The 24,159-nt window shown below is 38.8% G+C and overlaps 1 protein-coding gene across 10 annotated transcripts in view; it reads right to left on the reverse strand.

The window, feature by feature from the left end:
* The window catches only part of SENP6 (SUMO specific peptidase 6), a 172,967-nt gene extending 149,214 nt beyond the window's left edge, over positions 1–23,753 (reverse strand). For 5 of the 10 annotated variants that reach the window (XM_069726525.1, XM_069726521.1, XM_069726524.1 and 2 more), the window contains exon 1: positions 23,323–23,522. In XM_069726525.1, the coding sequence (XP_069582626.1) occupies positions 23,323–23,356 (34 nt within the window). In that variant the 5' untranslated portion in view covers positions 23,357–23,522. Of the gene's footprint in view, positions 1–23,322 lie in introns of all 10 variants that reach the window. The other 5 variants (XM_069726523.1, XM_069726526.1, XM_069726529.1 and 2 more) reach the window with 5 other exon arrangements.
* Positions 23,754–24,159: the final 406 nt, after the last annotated feature.

A 24,159-nucleotide genomic window follows, 5' to 3' on the forward strand; every position in this document is an offset into this window, starting at 1 on the left:
AAACACCATACCTACTGTAAAGCATGGTGGTGGAAACATCATGCTTTGGGGCTGTTTCTCTGCAAAGGGGCCAGGACGACTGATCCAGGTACATGAAAGAATGAATGGGGTCATGTATCGTGAGATTTTGAGTGCAAACCTCCTTCTATCAGCAAGGGAATTGAAGATAAAACGTGGCTGGGTCTTTCAACATGAAAATGATCCAAAGCACACCGCCAGGGTAACAAAAGAGTGGCTTCGTAAGAAGCATTTCAAGGTCCTGGAGTGGCCTAGCCAGTCTCCAGATCTCAACCCTATAGAAAACCTTTGGAGGGAGTTGAAAGTCCGTGTTGCCTAGCGAAAAGCCAAAAACATCACCGCTCTAGAGGAGATCTGCATGGATGAATGGGCCAACATACCAACAACAGTGTGTGGCAACCTTGTGAAGACTTCCAGAAAACGTTTGACCTCTGTCATTGCCAACAAAGGATATATAACAAAATATTGAGATGATATTTTGTTTCTGACCAAATACTTATTTTCCACCAAAATATGCAAATAAAATGTTAAAAAAACAGACAATGTGATTTTCTGGATTTTTTTTTCTCAGTTTGTCTCCCATAGTTGAGGTCTACCTATGATGTAAATTACAGACGCCTCATCTTTTTAAGTGGTGGAACTTGCACTATTGCTGACTGACTAAATACTTTTTTGCCCCACTGTATATACAGAGCTGTACATGTTATATATACCCCTCTATACAGCGGACACTGTACATATATACACAGCTGTACATATTATATATACCCTTCTATACAGCGGACACTGTACATATATACACAGCTGTACATGTTATATACCCCTCTATACAGCAGACACTGTACATATATACACAGCTGTACATGTTATATACACCCCTCTATACAGCAGACACTGTACATATATACACAGCTGTACATATTATATACACCCCTCTATACAGTGGACACTGTACATACACACTATACACAGCTGTACATATTATATATACCCCTCTATACAGCGGGCACTGTACACATATACACAGCTATACATATTATATATACCCCTCTATACAGCGGACACTGTACATATATACACTATACACAGCTGTACATATATACACCCCTCTATACAGCGGGCACTGTACATATATACACAGCTGTACATATTATATACACCCCTCTATACAGCGGACACTGTACATATATACAGAGCTGTACATATTATATATACCCCTCTATACAGTGGACACTGTACATATATACACTATACACAGCTGTACATATATACACCCCTCTATACAGCGGGCACTGTACATATATACACAGCTGTACATATTATATACACCCCTCTATACAGCGGGCACTGTACATATATACACAGCTGTACATGTTATATACACCCCTCTATACAGCGGGCACTGTACATATATACACAGCTGTACATATTATATATACCCCTCTATACAGCAGACACTGTACATATATACACAGCTGTACATATTATATATACCCCTCTATACAGCAGACACTGTACATACACACTATACACAGCTGTACATATTATATATACCCCTCTATACAGCGGGCACTGTACATATACACAGCTGCACATATTATATATACCCCTCTATACAGCGGACACTGTACATATATACACAGCTGTACATATATACACCCCTCTATACAGTGGACACTGTACATACACACTATACACAGCTGTACATATTATATATACCCCTCTATACAGCGGACACTGTACATATATACACTATACACAGCTGTACATATTATATACACCCCTCTATACAGCAGACACTGTACATATATACACTATACACAGCTGTACATATTATATACACCCCTCTATACAGCAGACACTGTACATATATACACTATACACAGCTGTACATATTATATACACCCCTCTATACAGCAGACACTGTACATATATACACAGCTGTACATATTATATACACCCCTCTATACAGCAGACACTGTACATATATACACTATACACAGCTGTACATATTATATACACCCCTCTATACAGCGGGCACTGTACATATATACACAGCTGTACATATTATATACACCCCTCTATACAGCGGGCACTGTACATATATACACATCTATACATATTATATACACCCCTCTATATAGCGGGCACTGTACATACACACTATACACAGCTGTACATATTATATACACCCCTCTATATAGCGGGCACTGTACATATATACACAGCTGTACATATTATATACACCCCTCTATACAGCGGGCACTGTACATATATACACAGCTGTACATATTATATATACCCCTCTATACAGCAGACAGTGTACATATACACACTATACACAGCTGTACATATTATATATACCCCTCTATACAGCAGACACTGTACATATATACACAGCTGTACATATTATATACACCCCTCTATACAGCAGACACTGTACATATATACACAGCTGTACATATTATATACACCCCTCTATACAGCAGACAGTGTACATATACACACTATACACAGCTGTACATATTATATATACCCCTCTATATAGCGGGCACTGTACATATATACACTATACACAGCTGTACATATTATATACACCCCTCTATACAGCAGACACTGTACATATATACACAGCTGTACATATTATATACACCCCTCTATACAGCAGACACTGTACATATATACACAGCTGTACATATTATATACACCCCTCTATACAGTGGACACTGTACATACACACTATACACAGCTGTACATATTATATATACCCCTCTATACAGCGGGCACTGTACATATATACACAGCTATACATATTATATATACCCCTCTATACAGCGGACACTGTACATATATACACTATACACAGCTGTACATGTTATATACACCCCTCTATACAGCGGGCACTGTACATATATACACAGCTGTACATATTATATACACCCCTCTATACAGCGGGCACTGTACATATATACACAGCTGTACATGTTATATACACCCCTCTATACAGCGGGCACTGTACATATATACACAGCTATACATATTATATATACCCCTCTATACAGCAGACACTGTACATACACACTATACACAGCTGTACATATTATATATACCCCTCTATACAGCGGGCACTGTACATATACACAGCTGTACATATTATATATACCCCTCTATACAGCAGGCACTGTACATATATACACATCTATACATATTATATACACCCCTCTATATAGCGGGCACTGTACATACACACTATACACAGCTGTACATATTATATACACCCCTCTATATAGCGGGCACTGTACATATATACACAGCTGTACATATTATATACACCCCTCTATACAGCGGGCACTGTACATATATACACAGCTGTACATATTATATATACCCCTCTATACAGCAGACACTGTACATATATACACAGCTGTACATATTATATACACCCCTCTATACAGCAGACACTGTACATATATACACAGCTGTACATATTATATACACCCCTCTATACAGCAGACAGTGTACATATACACACTATACACAGCTGGACATATTATATATACCCCTCTATATAGCGGGCACTGTACATATATACACTATACACAGCTGTACATATTATATACACCCCTCTATACAGCAGACACTGTACATATATACACAGCTGTACATATTATATACACCCCTCTATACAGCAGACACTGTACATATATACACAGCTGTACATATTATATACACCCCTCTATACAGTTGACACTGTACATACACACTATACACAGCTGTACATATTATATATACCCCTCTATACAGCGGGCACTGTACATATATACACAGCTATACATATTATATATACCCCTCTATACAGCGGACACTGTACATATATACACTATACACAGCTGTACATGTTATATACACCCCTCTATACAGCGGGCACTGTACATATATACACAGCTGTACATATTATATACACCCCTCTATACAGCGGGCACTGTACATATATACACAGCTGTACATATTATATATACCCCTCTATACAGCGGGCACTGTACATATATACACAGCTATACATATTATATATACCCCTCTATACAGCGGACACTGTACATATATACACTATACACAGCTGTACATATTATATATACCCCTCTATACAGCGGGCACTGTACATATACACAGCTGTACATATTATATATACCCCTCTATACAGCGGACACTGTACATATATACACAGCTGTACATATATACACCCCTCTATACAGTGGACACTGTACATACACACTATACACAGCTGTACATATTATATATACCCCTCTATACAGCGGACACTGTACATATATACACTATACACAGCTGTACATATTATATACACCCCTCTATACAGCAGACACTGTACATATATACACAGCTGTACATATTATATACACCCCTCTATACAGCAGACACTGTACATATATACACTATACACAGCTGTACATATTATATACACCCCTCTATACAGCGGGCACTGTACATATATACACAGCTGTACATATTATATACACCCCTCTATACAGCGGGCACTGCACATATATACACAGCTGTACATATTATATACACTCCTCTATACAGCGGACACTGTACATATATACACAGCTGTACATATTATATATACCCCTCTATACAGCAGACACTGTACATATATACACAGCTGTACATATTATATACACCCCTCTATACAGCAGACACTGTACATATATACACAGCTGTACATATTATATACACTCCTCTATACAGCGGACACTGTACATATATACACAGCTGTACATATTATATACACCCCTCTATACAGCGGGCACTGTACATATATACACAGCTGTACATATTATATACACCCCTCTATACAGCAGACAGTGTACATATACACACTATACACAGCTGTACATATTATATATACCCCTCTATATAGCGGGCACTGTACATATATACACAGCTGTACATATTATATACACCCCTCTATACAGCGGGCACTGTACATATATACACAGCTGTACATATTATATACCCCTCTATACAGCGGACACTGTACATATATACACTATACACAGCTGTACATGTTATATACACCCCTCTATACAGCGGGCACTGTACATATATATACACAGCTGTACATATTATATACACCCCTCTATACAGCGGGCACTGTACATATATACACAGCTGTACATATTATATACACCCCTCTATACAGCGGGCACTGTACATATATACACAGCTGTACATGTTATATACACCCCTCTATACAGCAGACACTGTACATATATACACAGCTGTACATGTTATATACCCCTCTATACAGCGGACACTGTACATACATACACTATACACAGCTGTACATATTATATATACCCCTCTATACAGCAGACACTGTACATATATACACAGCTGTACATGTTATATACACCCCTCTATACAGCGGACACTGTACATATATACACAGCTGTACATATTATATACCCCTCTATACAGCGGACACTGTACATATATACACAGCTGTACATATTATATACCCCTCTATACAGCGGACACTGTACATATATACACAGCTGTACATATTATATACCCCTCTATACAGCGGACACTGTACATATATACACTATACACAGCTGTACATGTTATATACACCCCTCTATACAGCGGGCACTGTACATATATACACAGCTGTACATATTATATACACCCCTCTATACAGCGGGCACTGTACATATATACACAGCTGTACATGTTATATACACCCCTCTATACAGCAGACACTGTACATATATACACAGCTGTACATGTTATATACACCCCTCTATACAGCGGGCACTGTACATATATACACTATACACAGCTGTACATATTATGTATACCCCTCTATACAGCAGACACTGTACATATATACACAGCTGTACATGTTATATACACCCCTCTATACAGCGGACACTGTACATATATACACAGCTGTACATATTATATACCCCTCTATACAGCGGACACTGTACATATATACACTATACACAGCTGTACATGTTATATACACCCCTCTATACAGCGGGCACTGTACATATATACACAGCTGTACATATTATATACACCCCTCTATACAGCGGGCACTGTACATATATACACAGCTGTACATGTTATATACACCCCTCTATACAGCAGACACTGTACATATATACACAGCTGTACATGTTATATACACCCCTCTATACAGCGGGCACTGTACATATATACACTATACACAGCTGTACATATTATGTATACCCCTCTATACAGCAGACACTGTACATATATACACAGCTGTACATGTTATATACACCCCTCTATACAGCGGACACTGTACATATATACACAGCTGTACATATTATATACCCCTCTATACAGCGGACACTGTACATATATACACAGCTGTACATATTATATACACCCCTCTATACAGCGGGCACTGTACATATATACACAGCTGTACATGTTATATACACCCCTCTATACAGCAGACACTGTACATACACACTATACACAGCTGTACATGTTATATACACCCCTCTATACAGCAGACACTGTACATATATACACAGCTGTACATGTTATATACACCCCTCTATACAGCGGGCACTGTACATATATACACTATACACAGCTGTACATATTATATATACCCCTCTATACAGCGGACACTGTACATATATACACTATACACAGCTGTACATATTATATATACCCCTCTATACAGCGGACACTGTACATATATACACAGCTGTACATATTATATACCCCTCTATACAGCGGACACTGTACATATATACACAGCTGTACATATTATATACCCCTCTATACAGCGGACACTGTACATATATACACTATACACAGCTGTACATGTTATATACACCCCTCTATACAGCGGGCACTGTACATATATACACAGCTGTACATATTATATACACCCCTCTATACAGCGGGCACTGTACATATATACACAGCTGTACATGTTATATACACCCCTCTATACAGCAGACACTGTACATATATACACAGCTGTACATGTTATATACACCCCTCTATACAGCGGGCACTGTACATATATACACTATACACAGCTGTACATATTATGTATACCCCTCTATACAGCAGACACTGTACATATATACACAGCTGTACATGTTATATACACCCCTCTATACAGCGGACACTGTACATATATACACAGCTGTACATATTATATACCCCTCTATACAGCGGACACTGTACATATATACACAGCTGTACATATTATATACACCCCTCTATACAGCGGGCACTGTACATATATACACAGCTGTACATGTTATATACACCCCTCTATACAGCAGACACTGTACATACACACTATACACAGCTGTACATGTTATATACACCCCTCTATACAGCAGACACTGTACATATATACACAGCTGTACATGTTATATACACCCCTCTATACAGCGGGCACTGTACATATATACACTATACACAGCTGTACATATTATATATACCCCTCTATACAGCGGACACTGTACATATATACACAGCTGTACATATTATATATACCCCTCTATACAGCGGACACTGTACATATATACACTATACACAGCTGTACATATATACACCCCTCTATACAGCGGGCACTGTACATACAGTGGGGCAAAAAAGTATTTAGTCAGTCAGCAATAGTGCAAGTTCCACCACTTAAAAAGATGAGAGGCGTCTGTAATTTACATCATAGGTAGACCTCAACTATGGGAGACAAACTGAGAAAAAAAAATCCAGAAAATCACATTGTCTGTTTTTTTATAATTTTTTTTGCATATTATGGTGGAAAATAAGTATTTGGTCAGAAGCAAACAATTAAGATTTCTGGCTCTCACAGACCTGTAACTTCTTCTTTAAGAGTCTCCTCTTTCCTCCACTCATTACCTGTAGTAATGGCACCTGTTTAAACTTGTTATCAGTATAAAAAGACACCTGTGCACACCCTCAAACAGTCTGACTCCAAACTCCACAATGGTGAAGACCAAAGAGCTGTCAAAGGACACCAGAAACAAAATTGTAGCCCTGCACCAGGCTGGGAAGACTGAATCTGCAATAGCCAACCAGCTTGGAGTGAAGAAATCAACAGTGGGAGCAATAATTAGAAAATGGAAGACATACAAGACCACTGATAATCTCCCTCGATCTGGGGCTCCACGCAAAATCCCACCCCGTGGGGTCAGAATGATCACAAGAACGGTGAGCAAAAATCCCAGAACCACGCGGGGGGACCTAGTGAATGAACTGCAGAGAGCTGGGACCAATGTAACAAGGCCTACCATAAGTAACACACTACGCCACCATGGACTCAGATCCTGCAGTGCCAGACGTGTCCCACTGCTTAAGCCAGTACATGTCCGGGCCCATCTGAAGTTTGCTAGAGAGCATTTGGATGATCCAGAGGAGTTTTAGGAGAATGTCCTATGGTCTGATGAAACCAAACTGGAACTGTTTGGTAGAAACACAACTTGTCGTGTTTGGAGGAAAAAGAATACTGAGTTGCATCCATCAAACACCATACCTACTGTAAAGCATGGTGGTGGAAACATCATGCTTTGGGGCTGTTTCTCTGCAAAGGGGCCAGGACGACTGATCCAGGTACATGAAAGAATGAATGGGGTCATGTATCGTGAGATTTTGAGTGCAAACCTCCTTCTATCAGCAAGGGAATTGAAGATAAAACGTGGCTGGGTCTTTCAACATGAAAATGATCCAAAGCACACCGCCAGGGTAACAAAAGAGTGGCTTCGTAAGAAGCATTTCAAGGTCCTGGAGTGGCCTAGCCAGTCTCCAGATCTCAACCCTATAGAAAACCTTTGGAGGGAGTTGAAAGTCCGTGTTGCCTAGCGAAAAGCCAAAAACATCACCGCTCTAGAGGAGATCTGCATGGATGAATGGGCCAACATACCAACAACAGTGTGTGGCAACCTTGTGAAGACTTCCAGAAAACGTTTGACCTCTGTCATTGCCAACAAAGGATATATAACAAAATATTGAGATGATATTTTGTTTCTGACCAAATACTTATTTTCCACCAAAATATGCAAATAAAATGTTAAAAAAACAGACAATGTGATTTTCTGGATTTTTTTTTCTCAGTTTGTCTCCCATAGTTGAGGTCTACCTATGATGTAAATTACAGACGCCTCATCTTTTTAAGTGGTGGAACTTGCACTATTGCTGACTGACTAAATACTTTTTTGCCCCACTGTATATACAGAGCTGTACATGTTATATATACCCCTCTATACAGCGGACACTGTACATATATACACAGCTGTACATATTATATATACCCTTCTATACAGCGGACACTGTACATATATACACAGCTGTACATGTTATATACCCCTCTATACAGCAGACACTGTACATATATACACAGCTGTACATGTTATATACACCCCTCTATACAGCAGACACTGTACATATATACACAGCTGTACATATTATATACACCCCTCTATACAGTGGACACTGTACATACACACTATACACAGCTGTACATATTATATATACCCCTCTATACAGCGGGCACTGTACACATATACACAGCTATACATATTATATATACCCCTCTATACAGCGGACACTGTACATATATACACTATACACAGCTGTACATATATACACCCCTCTATACAGCGGGCACTGTACATATATACACAGCTGTACATATTATATACACCCCTCTATACAGCGGACACTGTACATATATACAGAGCTGTACATATTATATATACCCCTCTATACAGTGGACACTGTACATATATACACTATACACAGCTGTACATATATACACCCCTCTATACAGCGGGCACTGTACATATATACACAGCTGTACATATTATATACACCCCTCTATACAGCGGGCACTGTACATATATACACAGCTGTACATGTTATATACACCCCTCTATACAGCGGGCACTGTACATATATACACAGCTGTACATATTATATATACCCCTCTATACAGCAGACACTGTACATATATACACAGCTGTACATATTATATATACCCCTCTATACAGCAGACACTGTACATACACACTATACACAGCTGTACATATTATATATACCCCTCTATACAGCGGGCACTGTACATATACACAGCTGCACATATTATATATACCCCTCTATACAGCGGACACTGTACATATATACACAGCTGTACATATATACACCCCTCTATACAGTGGACACTGTACATACACACTATACACAGCTGTACATATTATATATACCCCTCTATACAGCGGACACTGTACATATATACACTATACACAGCTGTACATATTATATACACCCCTCTATACAGCAGACACTGTACATATATACACTATACACAGCTGTACATATTATATACACCCCTCTATACAGCAGACACTGTACATATATACACTATACACAGCTGTACATATTATATACACCCCTCTATACAGCAGACACTGTACATATATACACAGCTGTACATATTATATACACCCCTCTATACAGCAGACACTGTACATATATACACTATACACAGCTGTACATATTATATACACCCCTCTATACAGCGGGCACTGTACATATATACACAGCTGTACATATTATATACACCCCTCTATACAGCGGGCACTGTACATATATACACATCTATACATATTATATACACCCCTCTATATAGCGGGCACTGTACATACACACTATACACAGCTGTACATATTATATACACCCCTCTATATAGCGGGCACTGTACATATATACACAGCTGTACATATTATATACACCCCTCTATACAGCGGGCACTGTACATATATACACAGCTGTACATATTATATATACCCCTCTATACAGCAGACAGTGTACATATACACACTATACACAGCTGTACATATTATATATACCCCTCTATACAGCAGACACTGTACATATATACACAGCTGTACATATTATATACACCCCTCTATACAGCAGACACTGTACATATATACACAGCTGTACATATTATATACACCCCTCTATACAGCAGACAGTGTACATATACACACTATACACAGCTGTACATATTATATATACCCCTCTATATAGCGGGCACTGTACATATATACACTATACACAGCTGTACATATTATATACACCCCTCTATACAGCAGACACTGTACATATATACACAGCTGTACATATTATATACACCCCTCTATACAGCAGACACTGTACATATATACACAGCTGTACATATTATATACACCCCTCTATACAGTGGACACTGTACATACACACTATACACAGCTGTACATATTATATATACCCCTCTATACAGCGGGCACTGTACATATATACACAGCTATACATATTATATATACCCCTCTATACAGCGGACACTGTACATATATACACTATACACAGCTGTACATGTTATATACACCCCTCTATACAGCGGGCACTGTACATATATACACAGCTGTACATATTATATACACCCCTCTATACAGCGGGCACTGTACATATATACACAGCTGTACATGTTATATACACCCCTCTATACAGCGGGCACTGTACATATATACACAGCTATACATATTATATATACCCCTCTATACAGCAGACACTGTACATACACACTATACACAGCTGTACATATTATATATACCCCTCTATACAGCGGGCACTGTACATATACACAGCTGTACATATTATATATACCCCTCTATACAGCAGGCACTGTACATATATACACATCTATACATATTATATACACCCCTCTATATAGCGGGCACTGTACATACACACTATACACAGCTGTACATATTATATACACCCCTCTATATAGCGGGCACTGTACATATATACACAGCTGTACATATTATATACACCCCTCTATACAGCGGGCACTGTACATATATACACAGCTGTACATATTATATATACCCCTCTATACAGCAGACACTGTACATATATACACAGCTGTACATATTATATACACCCCTCTATACAGCAGACACTGTACATATATACACAGCTGTACATATTATATACACCCCTCTATACAGCAGACAGTGTACATATACACACTATACACAGCTGGACATATTATATATACCCCTCTATATAGCGGGCACTGTACATATATACACTATACACAGCTGTACATATTATATACACCCCTCTATACAGCAGACACTGTACATATATACACAGCTGTACATATTATATACACCCCTCTATACAGCAGACACTGTACATATATACACAGCTGTACATATTATATACACCCCTCTATACAGTTGACACTGTACATACACACTATACACAGCTGTACATATTATATACACCCCTCTATACAGCGGACACTGTACATATATACACAGCTATACATATTATATATACCCCTCTATACAGCGGACACTGTACATATATACACTATACACAGCTGTACATGTTATATACACCCCTCTATACAGCGGGCACTGTACATATATACACAGCTGTACATATTATATACACCCCTCTATACAGCGGGCACTGTACATATATACACAGCTGTACATATTATATATACCCCTCTATACAGCGGGCACTGTACATATATACACAGCTATACATATTATATATACCCCTCTATACAGCGGACACTGTACATATATACACTATACACAGCTGTACATATTATATATACCCCTCTATACAGCGGGCACTGTACATATACACAGCTGTACATATTATATATACCCCTCTATACAGCGGACACTGTACATATATACACAGCTGTACATATATACACCCCTCTATACAGTGGACACTGTACATACACACTATACACAGCTGTACATATTATATATACCCCTCTATACAGCGGACACTGTACATATATACACTATACACAGCTGTACATATTATATACACCCCTCTATACAGCAGACACTGTACATATATACACAGCTGTACATATTATATACACCCCTCTATACAGCAGACACTGTACATATATACACTATACACAGCTGTACATATTATATACACCCCTCTATACAGCGGGCACTGTACATATATACACAGCTGTACATATTATATACACCCCTCTATACAGCGGGCACTGCACATATATACACAGCTGTACATATTATATACACTCCTCTATACAGCGGACACTGTACATATATACACAGCTGTACATATTATATATACCCCTCTATACAGCAGACACTGTACATATATACACAGCTGTACATATTATATACACCCCTCTATACAGCAGACACTGTACATATATACACAGCTGTACATATTATATACACTCCTCTATACAGCGGACACTGTACATATATACACAGCTGTACATATTATATACACCCCTCTATACAGCGGGCACTGTACATATATACACAGCTGTACATATTATATACACCCCTCTATACAGCAGACAGTGTACATATACACACTATACACAGCTGTACATATTATATATACCCCTCTATATAGCGGGCACTGTACATATATACACAGCTGTACATATTATATACACCCCTCTATACAGCGGGCACTGTACATATATACACAGCTGTACATATTATATACCCCTCTATACAGCGGACACTGTACATATATACACTATACACAGCTGTACATGTTATATACACCCCTCTATACAGCGGGCACTGTACATATATATACACAGCTGTACATATTATATACACCCCTCTATACAGCGGGCACTGTACATATATACACAGCTGTACATATTATATACACCCCTCTATACAGCGGGCACTGTACATATATACACAGCTGTACATGTTATATACACCCCTCTATACAGCAGACACTGTACATATATACACAGCTGTACATGTTATATACCCCTCTATACAGCGGACACTGTACATACATACACTATACACAGCTGTACATATTATATATACCCCTCTATACAGCAGACACTGTACATATATACACAGCTGTACATGTTATATACACCCCTCTATACAGCGGACACTGTACATATATACACAGCTGTACATATTATATACCCCTCTATACAGCGGACACTGTACATATATACACAGCTGTACATATTATATACCCCTCTATACAGCGGACACTGTACATATATACACAGCTGTACATATTATATACCCCTCTATACAGCGGACACTGTACATATATACACTATACACAGCTGTACATGTTATATACACCCCTCTATACAGCGGGCACTGTACATATATACACAGCTGTACATATTATATACACCCCTCTATACAGCGGGCACTGTACATATATACACAGCTGTACATGTTATATACACCCCTCTATACAGCAGACACTGTACATATATACACAGCTGTACATGTTATATACACCCCTCTATACAGCGGGCACTGTACATATATACACTATACACAGCTGTACATATTATGTATACCCCTCTATACAGCAGACACTGTACATATATACACAGCTGTACATGTTATATACACCCCTCTATACAGCGGACACTGTACATATATACACAGCTGTACATATTATATACCCCTCTATACAGCGGACACTGTACATATATACACTATACACAGCTGTACATGTTATATACACCCCTCTATACAGCGGGCACTGTACATATATACACAGCTGTACATATTATATACACCCCTCTATACAGCGGGCACTGTACATATATACACAGCTGTACATGTTATATACACCCCTCTATACAGCAGACACTGTACATATATACACAGCTGTACATGTTATATACACCCCTCTATACAGCGGGCACTGTACATATATACACTATACACAGCTGTACATATTATGTATACCCCTCTATACAGCAGACACTGTACATATATACACAGCTGTACATGTTATATACACCCCTCTATACAGCGGACACTGTACATATATACACAGCTGTACATATTATATACCCCTCTATACAGCGGACACTGTACATATATACACAGCTGTACATATTATATACACCCCTCTATACAGCGGGCACTGTACATATATACACAGCTGTACATGTTATATACACCCCTCTATACAGCAGACACTGTACATACACACTATACACAGCTGTACATGTTATATACACCCCTCTATACAGCAGACACTGTACATATATACACAGCTGTACATGTTATATACACCCCTCTATACAGCGGGCACTGTACATATATACACTATACACAGCTGTACATATTATATATACCCCTCTATACAGCGGACACTGTACATATATACACTATACACAGCTGTACATATTATATATACCCCTCTATACAGCGGACACTGTACATATATACACAGCTGTACATATTATATACCCCTCTATACAGCGGACACTGTACATATATACACAGCTGTACATATTATATACCCCTCTATACAGCGGACACTGTACATATATACACTATACACAGCTGTACATGTTATATACACCCCTCTATACAGCGGGCACTGTACATATATACACAGCTGTACATATTATATACACCCCTCTATACAGCGGGCACTGTACATATATACACAGCTGTACATGTTATATACACCCCTCTATACAGCAGACACTGTACATATATACACAGCTGTACATGTTATATACACCCCTCTATACAGCGGGCACTGTACATATATACACTATACACAGCTGTACATATTATGTATACCCCTCTATACAGCAGACACTGTACATATATACACAGCTGTACATGTTATATACACCCCTCTATACAGCGGACACTGTACATATATACACAGCTGTACATATTATATACCCCTCTATACAGCGGGCACTGTACATATATACACTATACACAGCTGTACATATTATGTATACCCCTCTATACAGCAGACACTGTACATATATACACAGCTGTACATATTATATACACCCCTCTATACAGCGGGCACTGTACATATATACACAGCTGTACATGTTATATACACCCCTCTATACAGCAGACACTGTACATACACACTATACACAGCTGTACATGTTATATACACCCCTCTATACAGCAGACACTGTACATATATACACAGCTGTACATGTTATATACACCCCTCTATACAGCGGGCACTGTACATATATACACTATACACAGCTGTACATATTATATATACCCCTCTATACAGCGGACACTGTACATATATACACAGCTGTACATATTATATATACCCCTCTATACAGCGGACACTGTACATATATACACTATACACAGCTGTACATATATACACCCCTCTATACAGCGGACACTGTACATATATATACAGCTGTACATATTATATATACCCCTCTATACAGCGGACACTGTACATATATACACAGCTGTACATATTATATACACCCCTCTATACAGCAGACACTGTACATATATACACAGCTGTACATATTATATACACCCCTCTATACAGCAGACACTGTACATATATACACAGCTGTACATATTATATACACCCCTCTATACAGCAGACACTGTACATATATACACTATACACAGCTGTACATATTATATATACCCCTCTATACAGCAGACACTGTACATATATACACACTATACACAGCTGTACATATTATATACACCCCTCTATACAGCAGACACTGTACATATATACACTATACACAGCTGTACATATTATATACACCCATCTATACAGCAGACACTGTACATATATACACAGCTGTACATATTATATACACCCCTCTATACAGCAGACACTGTACATATATACACACTATACACAGCTGTACATATTATATAAACCCCTCTATACAGCAGACACTGTACATATATACACTATACACAGCTGTACATATTATATATACCCCTCTATACAGCAGACACTGTACATATATACACACTATACACAGCTGTACATATTATATACACCCCTCTATACAGCAGACACTGTACATATATACACTATACACAGCTGTACATATTATATACACCCATCTATACAGCAGACACTGTACATATATACACAGCTGTACATATTATATACACCCCTCTATACAGCAGACACTGTACATATATACACACTATACACAGCTGTACATATTATATACACCCATCTATACAGCAGACACTGTACATATATACACAGCTGTACATATTATATACACCCATCTATACAGCAGACACTGTACATATATATACAGCTGTACATATTATATATACCCCTCTATACAGCAGACACTGTACATATATACACAGCTGTACATATTATATATACCCCTCTATACAGCAGACACTGTACATATATACACAGCTGTACATATTATATATACCCCTCTATACAGCAGACACTGTACATATATACACAGCTGTACATATTATATACACCCATCTATACAGCAGACACTGTACATATATATACACAGCTGTACATATTATATATACCCCTCTATACAGCAGGTACTGTACATATATACACAGCTGTACATATTATATATACACCTCTATACAGCAGGCACTGTACATATATACACAGCTGTACATATTATATATACCCCTCTATACGGTGGACACTGTACATATATACACAGCTGTACATATTATATACACCCATCTATACAGCAGACACTGTACATATATACACAGCTGTACATATTATATACACCCATCTATACAGCAGACACTTTACATATATACACAGCTGTACATATTATATACACCCCTCTATACAGCAGACACTGTACATATATACACAGCTGTACATATTATATACACCCCTCTATACAGCAGACACTGTACATATATACACAGCTGTACATATTATATACACCCCTCTATACAGCAGACACTGTACATATATACACAGCTGTACATATTATATACACCCCTCTATACAGCAGACACTGTACATATATACACAGCTGTACATATTATATACACCCCTCTATACAGCAGACACTGTACATATATACACAGCTGTACATATTATATATACCCCTCTATACGGTGGACACTGTACATATATACACAGCTGTACATATTATATACACCCATCTATACAGCAGACACTGTACATATATACACAGCTGTACATATTATATACACCCCTCTATACAGCGGACACTGTACATATATACACAGCTGTACATATTATATACACCCATCTATACAGCAGACACTGTACATATATACACAGCTGTACATATTATATATACCCCTCTATACAGCAGGCACTGTACATATATACACAGCTGTACATATTATATACACCCCTCTATACGGTGGACACTGTACATATATACACAGCTGTACATATTATATATACCCCTCTATACAGCAGGCACTGTACATATATACACAGCTGTACATATTATATACACCCCTCTATACGGTGGACACTGTACATATATACACAGCTGTACATATTATATACACCCATCTATACAGCAGACACTGTACATATATACACAGCTGTACATATTATATATACCCCTCTATACAGCAGGCACTGTACATATATACACAGCTGTACATATTATATACACCCCTCTATACAGCAGACACTGTACATATATACACAGCTGTACATATTATATACACCCCTCTATACAGCGGACACTGTACATATATACACAGCTGTACATATTATATACACCCATCTATACAGCAGACACTGTACATATATACACAGCTGTACATATTATATATACCCCTCTATACAGCAGGCACTGTACATATATACACAGCTGTACATATTATATACACCCCTCTATACGGTGGACACTGTACATATATACACAGCTGTACATATTATATACACCCCTCTATACAGCAGACACTGTACATATATACACAGCTGTACATATTATATACACCCCTCTATACAGCGGACACTGTACATATATACACAGCTGTACATATTATATACACCCATCTATACAGCAGACACTGTACATATATACACAGCTGTACATGTTATATATACCCCTCTATACAGCAGGCACTGTACATATATACACAGCTGTACATATTATATACACCCCTCTATACGGTGGACACTGTACATATATACACAGCTGTACATATTATATACACCCATCTATACAGCAGACACTGTACATATATACACAGCTGTACATATTATATATACCCCTCTATACAGCAGGCACTGTACATATATACACAGCTGTACATATTATATACACCCCTCTATACGGTGGACACTGTACATATATACACAGCTGTACATATTATATACACCCATCTATACAGCAGACACTGTACATATATACACAGCTGTACATATTATATACACCCCTCTATACGGTGGACACTGTACATATATACACAGCTGTACATATTATATACACCCATCTATACAGCAGACACTGTACATATATACACAGCTGTACATATTATATATACCCCTCTATACGGTGGACACTGTACATATATACACAGCTGTACATATTATATACACCCATCTATACAGCAGACACTGTACATATATACACAGCTGTACATATTATATACACCCCTCTATACAGCAGACACTGTACATATATACACTATACACAGCTGTACATATTATATACACCCCTCTATACAGCAGACACTGTACATATATACACAGCTGTACATATTATATACACCCCTCTATACAGCGGACACTGTACATATATACACAGCTGTACATATTATATACACCCATCTATACAGCAGACACTGTACATATATACACAGCTGTACATATTATATATACCCCTCTATACAGCAGGCACTGTACATATATACACAGCTGTACATATTATATACACCCCTCTATACGGTGGACACTGTACATATATACACAGCTGTACATATTATATATACCCCTCTATACAGCAGGCACTGTACATATATACACAGCTGTACATATTATATACACCCCTCTATACGGTGGACACTGTACATATATACACAGCTGTACATATTATATACACCCCTCTATACAGCAGACACTGTACATATATACACAGCTGTACATATTATATACACCCCTCTATACAGCGGACACTGTACATATATACACAGCTGTACATATTATATACACCCATCTATACAGCAGACACTGTACATATATACACAGCTGTACATATTATATACACCCCTCTATACAGCAGGCACTGTACATATATACACAGCTGTACATATTATATACACCCCTCTATACGGTGGACACTGTACATATATACACAGCTGTACATATTATATACACCCCTCTATACAGCAGACACTGTACATATATACACAGCTGTACATATTATATACACCCCTCTATACAGCGGACACTGTACATATATACACAGCTGTACATATTATATACACCCATCTATACAGCAGACACTGTACATATATACACAGCTGTACATGTTATATATACCCCTCTATACAGCAGGCACTGTACATATATACACAGCTGTACATATTATATACACCCCTCTATACGGTGGACACTGTACATATATACACAGCTGTACATATTATATACACCCCTCTATACAGCAGACACTGTACATATATACACAGCTGTACATATTATATATACCCCTCTATACAGCAGGCACTGTACATATATACACAGCTGTACATATTATATACACCCCTCTATACGGTGGACACTGTACATATATACACAGCTGTACATATTATATACACCCATCTATACAGCAGACACTGTACATATATACACAGCTGTACATATTATATATACCCCTCTATACAGCAGGCACTGTACATATATACACAGCTGTACATATTATATACACCCATCTATACAGCAGACACTGTACATATATACACAGCTGTACATATTATATACACCCATCTATACAGCAGACACTGTACATATATACACAGCTGTACATATTATATACACCCCTCTATACGGTGGACACTGTACATATATACACAGCTGTACATATTATATACACCCATCTATACAGCAGACACTGTACATATATACACAGCTGTACATATTATATACACCCCTCTATACGGTGGACACTGTACATATATACACAGCTGTACATATTATATACACCCATCTATACAGCAGACACTGTACATATATACACAGCTGTACATATTATATATACCCCTCTATACAGCAGGCACTGTACATATATACACAGCTGTACATATTATATACACCCCTCTATACGGTGGACACTGTACATATATACACAGCTGTACATATTATATACACCCATCTATACAGCAGACACTGTACATATATACACAGCTGTACATATTATATATACCCCTCTATACAGCAGGCACTGTACATATATACACAGCTGTACATATTATATACACCCCTCTATACGGTGGACACTGTACATATATACACAGCTGTACATATTATATACACCCATCTATACAGCAGACACTGTACATATATACACAGCTGTACATATTATATACACCCATCTATACAGCAGACACTGTACATATATACACAGCTGTACATATTATATACACCCCTCTATACGGTGGACACTGTACATATATACACAGCTGTACATATTATATACACCCATCTATACAGCAGACACTGTACATATATACACAGCTGTACATATTATATATACCCCTCTATACGGTGGACACTGTACATATATACACAGCTGTACATATTATATACCCCTCTATACAGCAGACAGTGTACATATATACACAGCTGTACATATTATATATACCCCTCTATACGGTGGACACTGTACATATATACACAGCTGTACATATTATATACCCCTCTATACAGCAGACACTGTACATATATACACAGCTGTACATATTATATACACCCATCTATACAGCAGACACTGTACATATATACACAGCTGTACATATTATATACACCCCTCTATACAGCAGACACTGTACATATATACACTATACACAGCTGTACATGTTATATACACCCCTCTATACAGCGGACACTGTACATATATACACAGCTGTACATATTATATACACCCATCTATACAGCAGACACTGTACATATATACACAGCTGTACATATTATATATACCCCTCTATACAGCAGGCACTGTACATATATACACAGCTGTACATATTATATACACCCCTCTATACGGTGGACACTGTACATATATACACAGCTGTACATATTATATACACCCCTCTATACAGCAGACACTGTACATATATACACAGCTGTACATATTATATATACCCAGCTGTACATATTATATATACCCCTCTATACAGCAGACACTGTACATATATACACAGCTGTACATATTATATACACCCCTCTATACGGTGGACACTGTACATATATACACAGCTGTACATATTATATACACCCCTCTATACAGCAGACACTGTACATATATACACAGCTGTACATATTATATACACCCCTCTATACGGTGGACACTGTACATATATACACAGCTGTACATATTATATACACCCCTCTATACAGCAGACACTGTACATATATACACAGCTGTACATATTATATACACCCCTCTATACAGCAGACACTGTACATATATACACAGCTGTACATATTATATATACCCCTCTATACGGTGGACACTGTACATATATACACAGCTGTACATATTATATACACCCCTCTATACGGTGGACACTGTACATATATACACAGCTGTACATATTATATACACCCATCTATACAGCAGACACTGTACATATATACACAGCTGTACATATTATATATACCCCTCTATACAGCAGACACTGTACATATATACACAGCTGTACATATTATATACACCCCTCTATACAGCAGACACTGTACATATATACACAGCTGTACATATTATATACACCCCTCTATACGGTGGACACTGTACATATATACACAGCTGTACATATTATATACACCCCTCTATACGGTGGACACTGTACATATATACACAGCTGTACATATTATATACACCCCTCTATACAGCAGACACTGTACATATATACACAGCTGTACATATTATATATACCCCTCTATACAGCAGACACTGTACATATATACACAGCTGTACATATTATATACACCCCTCTATACGGTGGACACTGTACATACACACTTTGCACACTATACGTCACACATGCACACCCACATAACACCCTGCACATATATTATATACACCTGTACTCGTTATATACAGACACCCCACAGCCTGCACGGAGCAGCCACTGTGCACTCAACGCCATCACAGACTACCCCGGGGCTCTGTACACGGCCAGGCCCAGCTCTCACCTTCCAGAAAGCGGCTCTCTCCGCCGCCCGCCATTTTGCACCTTACTCCATGACCAGCACCGAGGAGCGGGAAGGCGCAGGGGGCTGAGCCGCTGCGGGGCCTGTGGACAGAAAGACAACGGCGTCACCAGCAGCACTGACAGGCCGGGGCGGCAGGCAGGCCTCAGCCAGGAGAGGATGCAGGAGGCCGCGGCTGGAGTGATGGGAGGAGCCTGACACACACACATCCACACAGCCGGGAGGGGGACGAGGCCGGGACTACTGCAGCCTGGAATATGGCGACACAGCCCGCAGCGCCACCTGCCCCCGGGGCCACTCAGCCCTGCACGGTACCACACGGCCTGACTCTCTGTGTCCCGGCCTCAGGAGCAGAGCTGGCCGGGGTGTGAGGCCCTGAGCGGGGCAGCCGCCATGCACTGGGTGACTGCACCTCTGCCTGGGAGGCTCAGTGTACTGGAAACCCAACCCGGGCAACCTGTGGGCAGCACAGGGCAACCATCCGTCATTATACAGGAGTCCCCTACATGGGACCCACAAGTAGCACCTGTATAATCACCTTAAATCCACACAATGACCCCCATGTCCCTCTACAGCACCCTAAATCCGCACATACCCCACAATGACCCCCATGTCCCTCTACAGCACCCTAAATCCGCACATACCCCACAATGAGCCACCATGGCCCTCTTCATCACCATAAATCCACACATACCCCACAATGACCCCCATGTCCCTCTACATCACCATAAATCCACACATACCCCACAATGAGCCCCCATGACCCTCTACATCACCCTAAATCCGCACATACCCCACAATGACCCCCATGTCCCTCTA

The sequence above is a fragment of the Ranitomeya imitator genome, chromosome 5 (genome assembly GCF_032444005.1).
Source record: "Ranitomeya imitator isolate aRanImi1 chromosome 5, aRanImi1.pri, whole genome shotgun sequence".
Taxonomy (NCBI): Eukaryota; Metazoa; Chordata; class Amphibia; order Anura; family Dendrobatidae; genus Ranitomeya; species Ranitomeya imitator.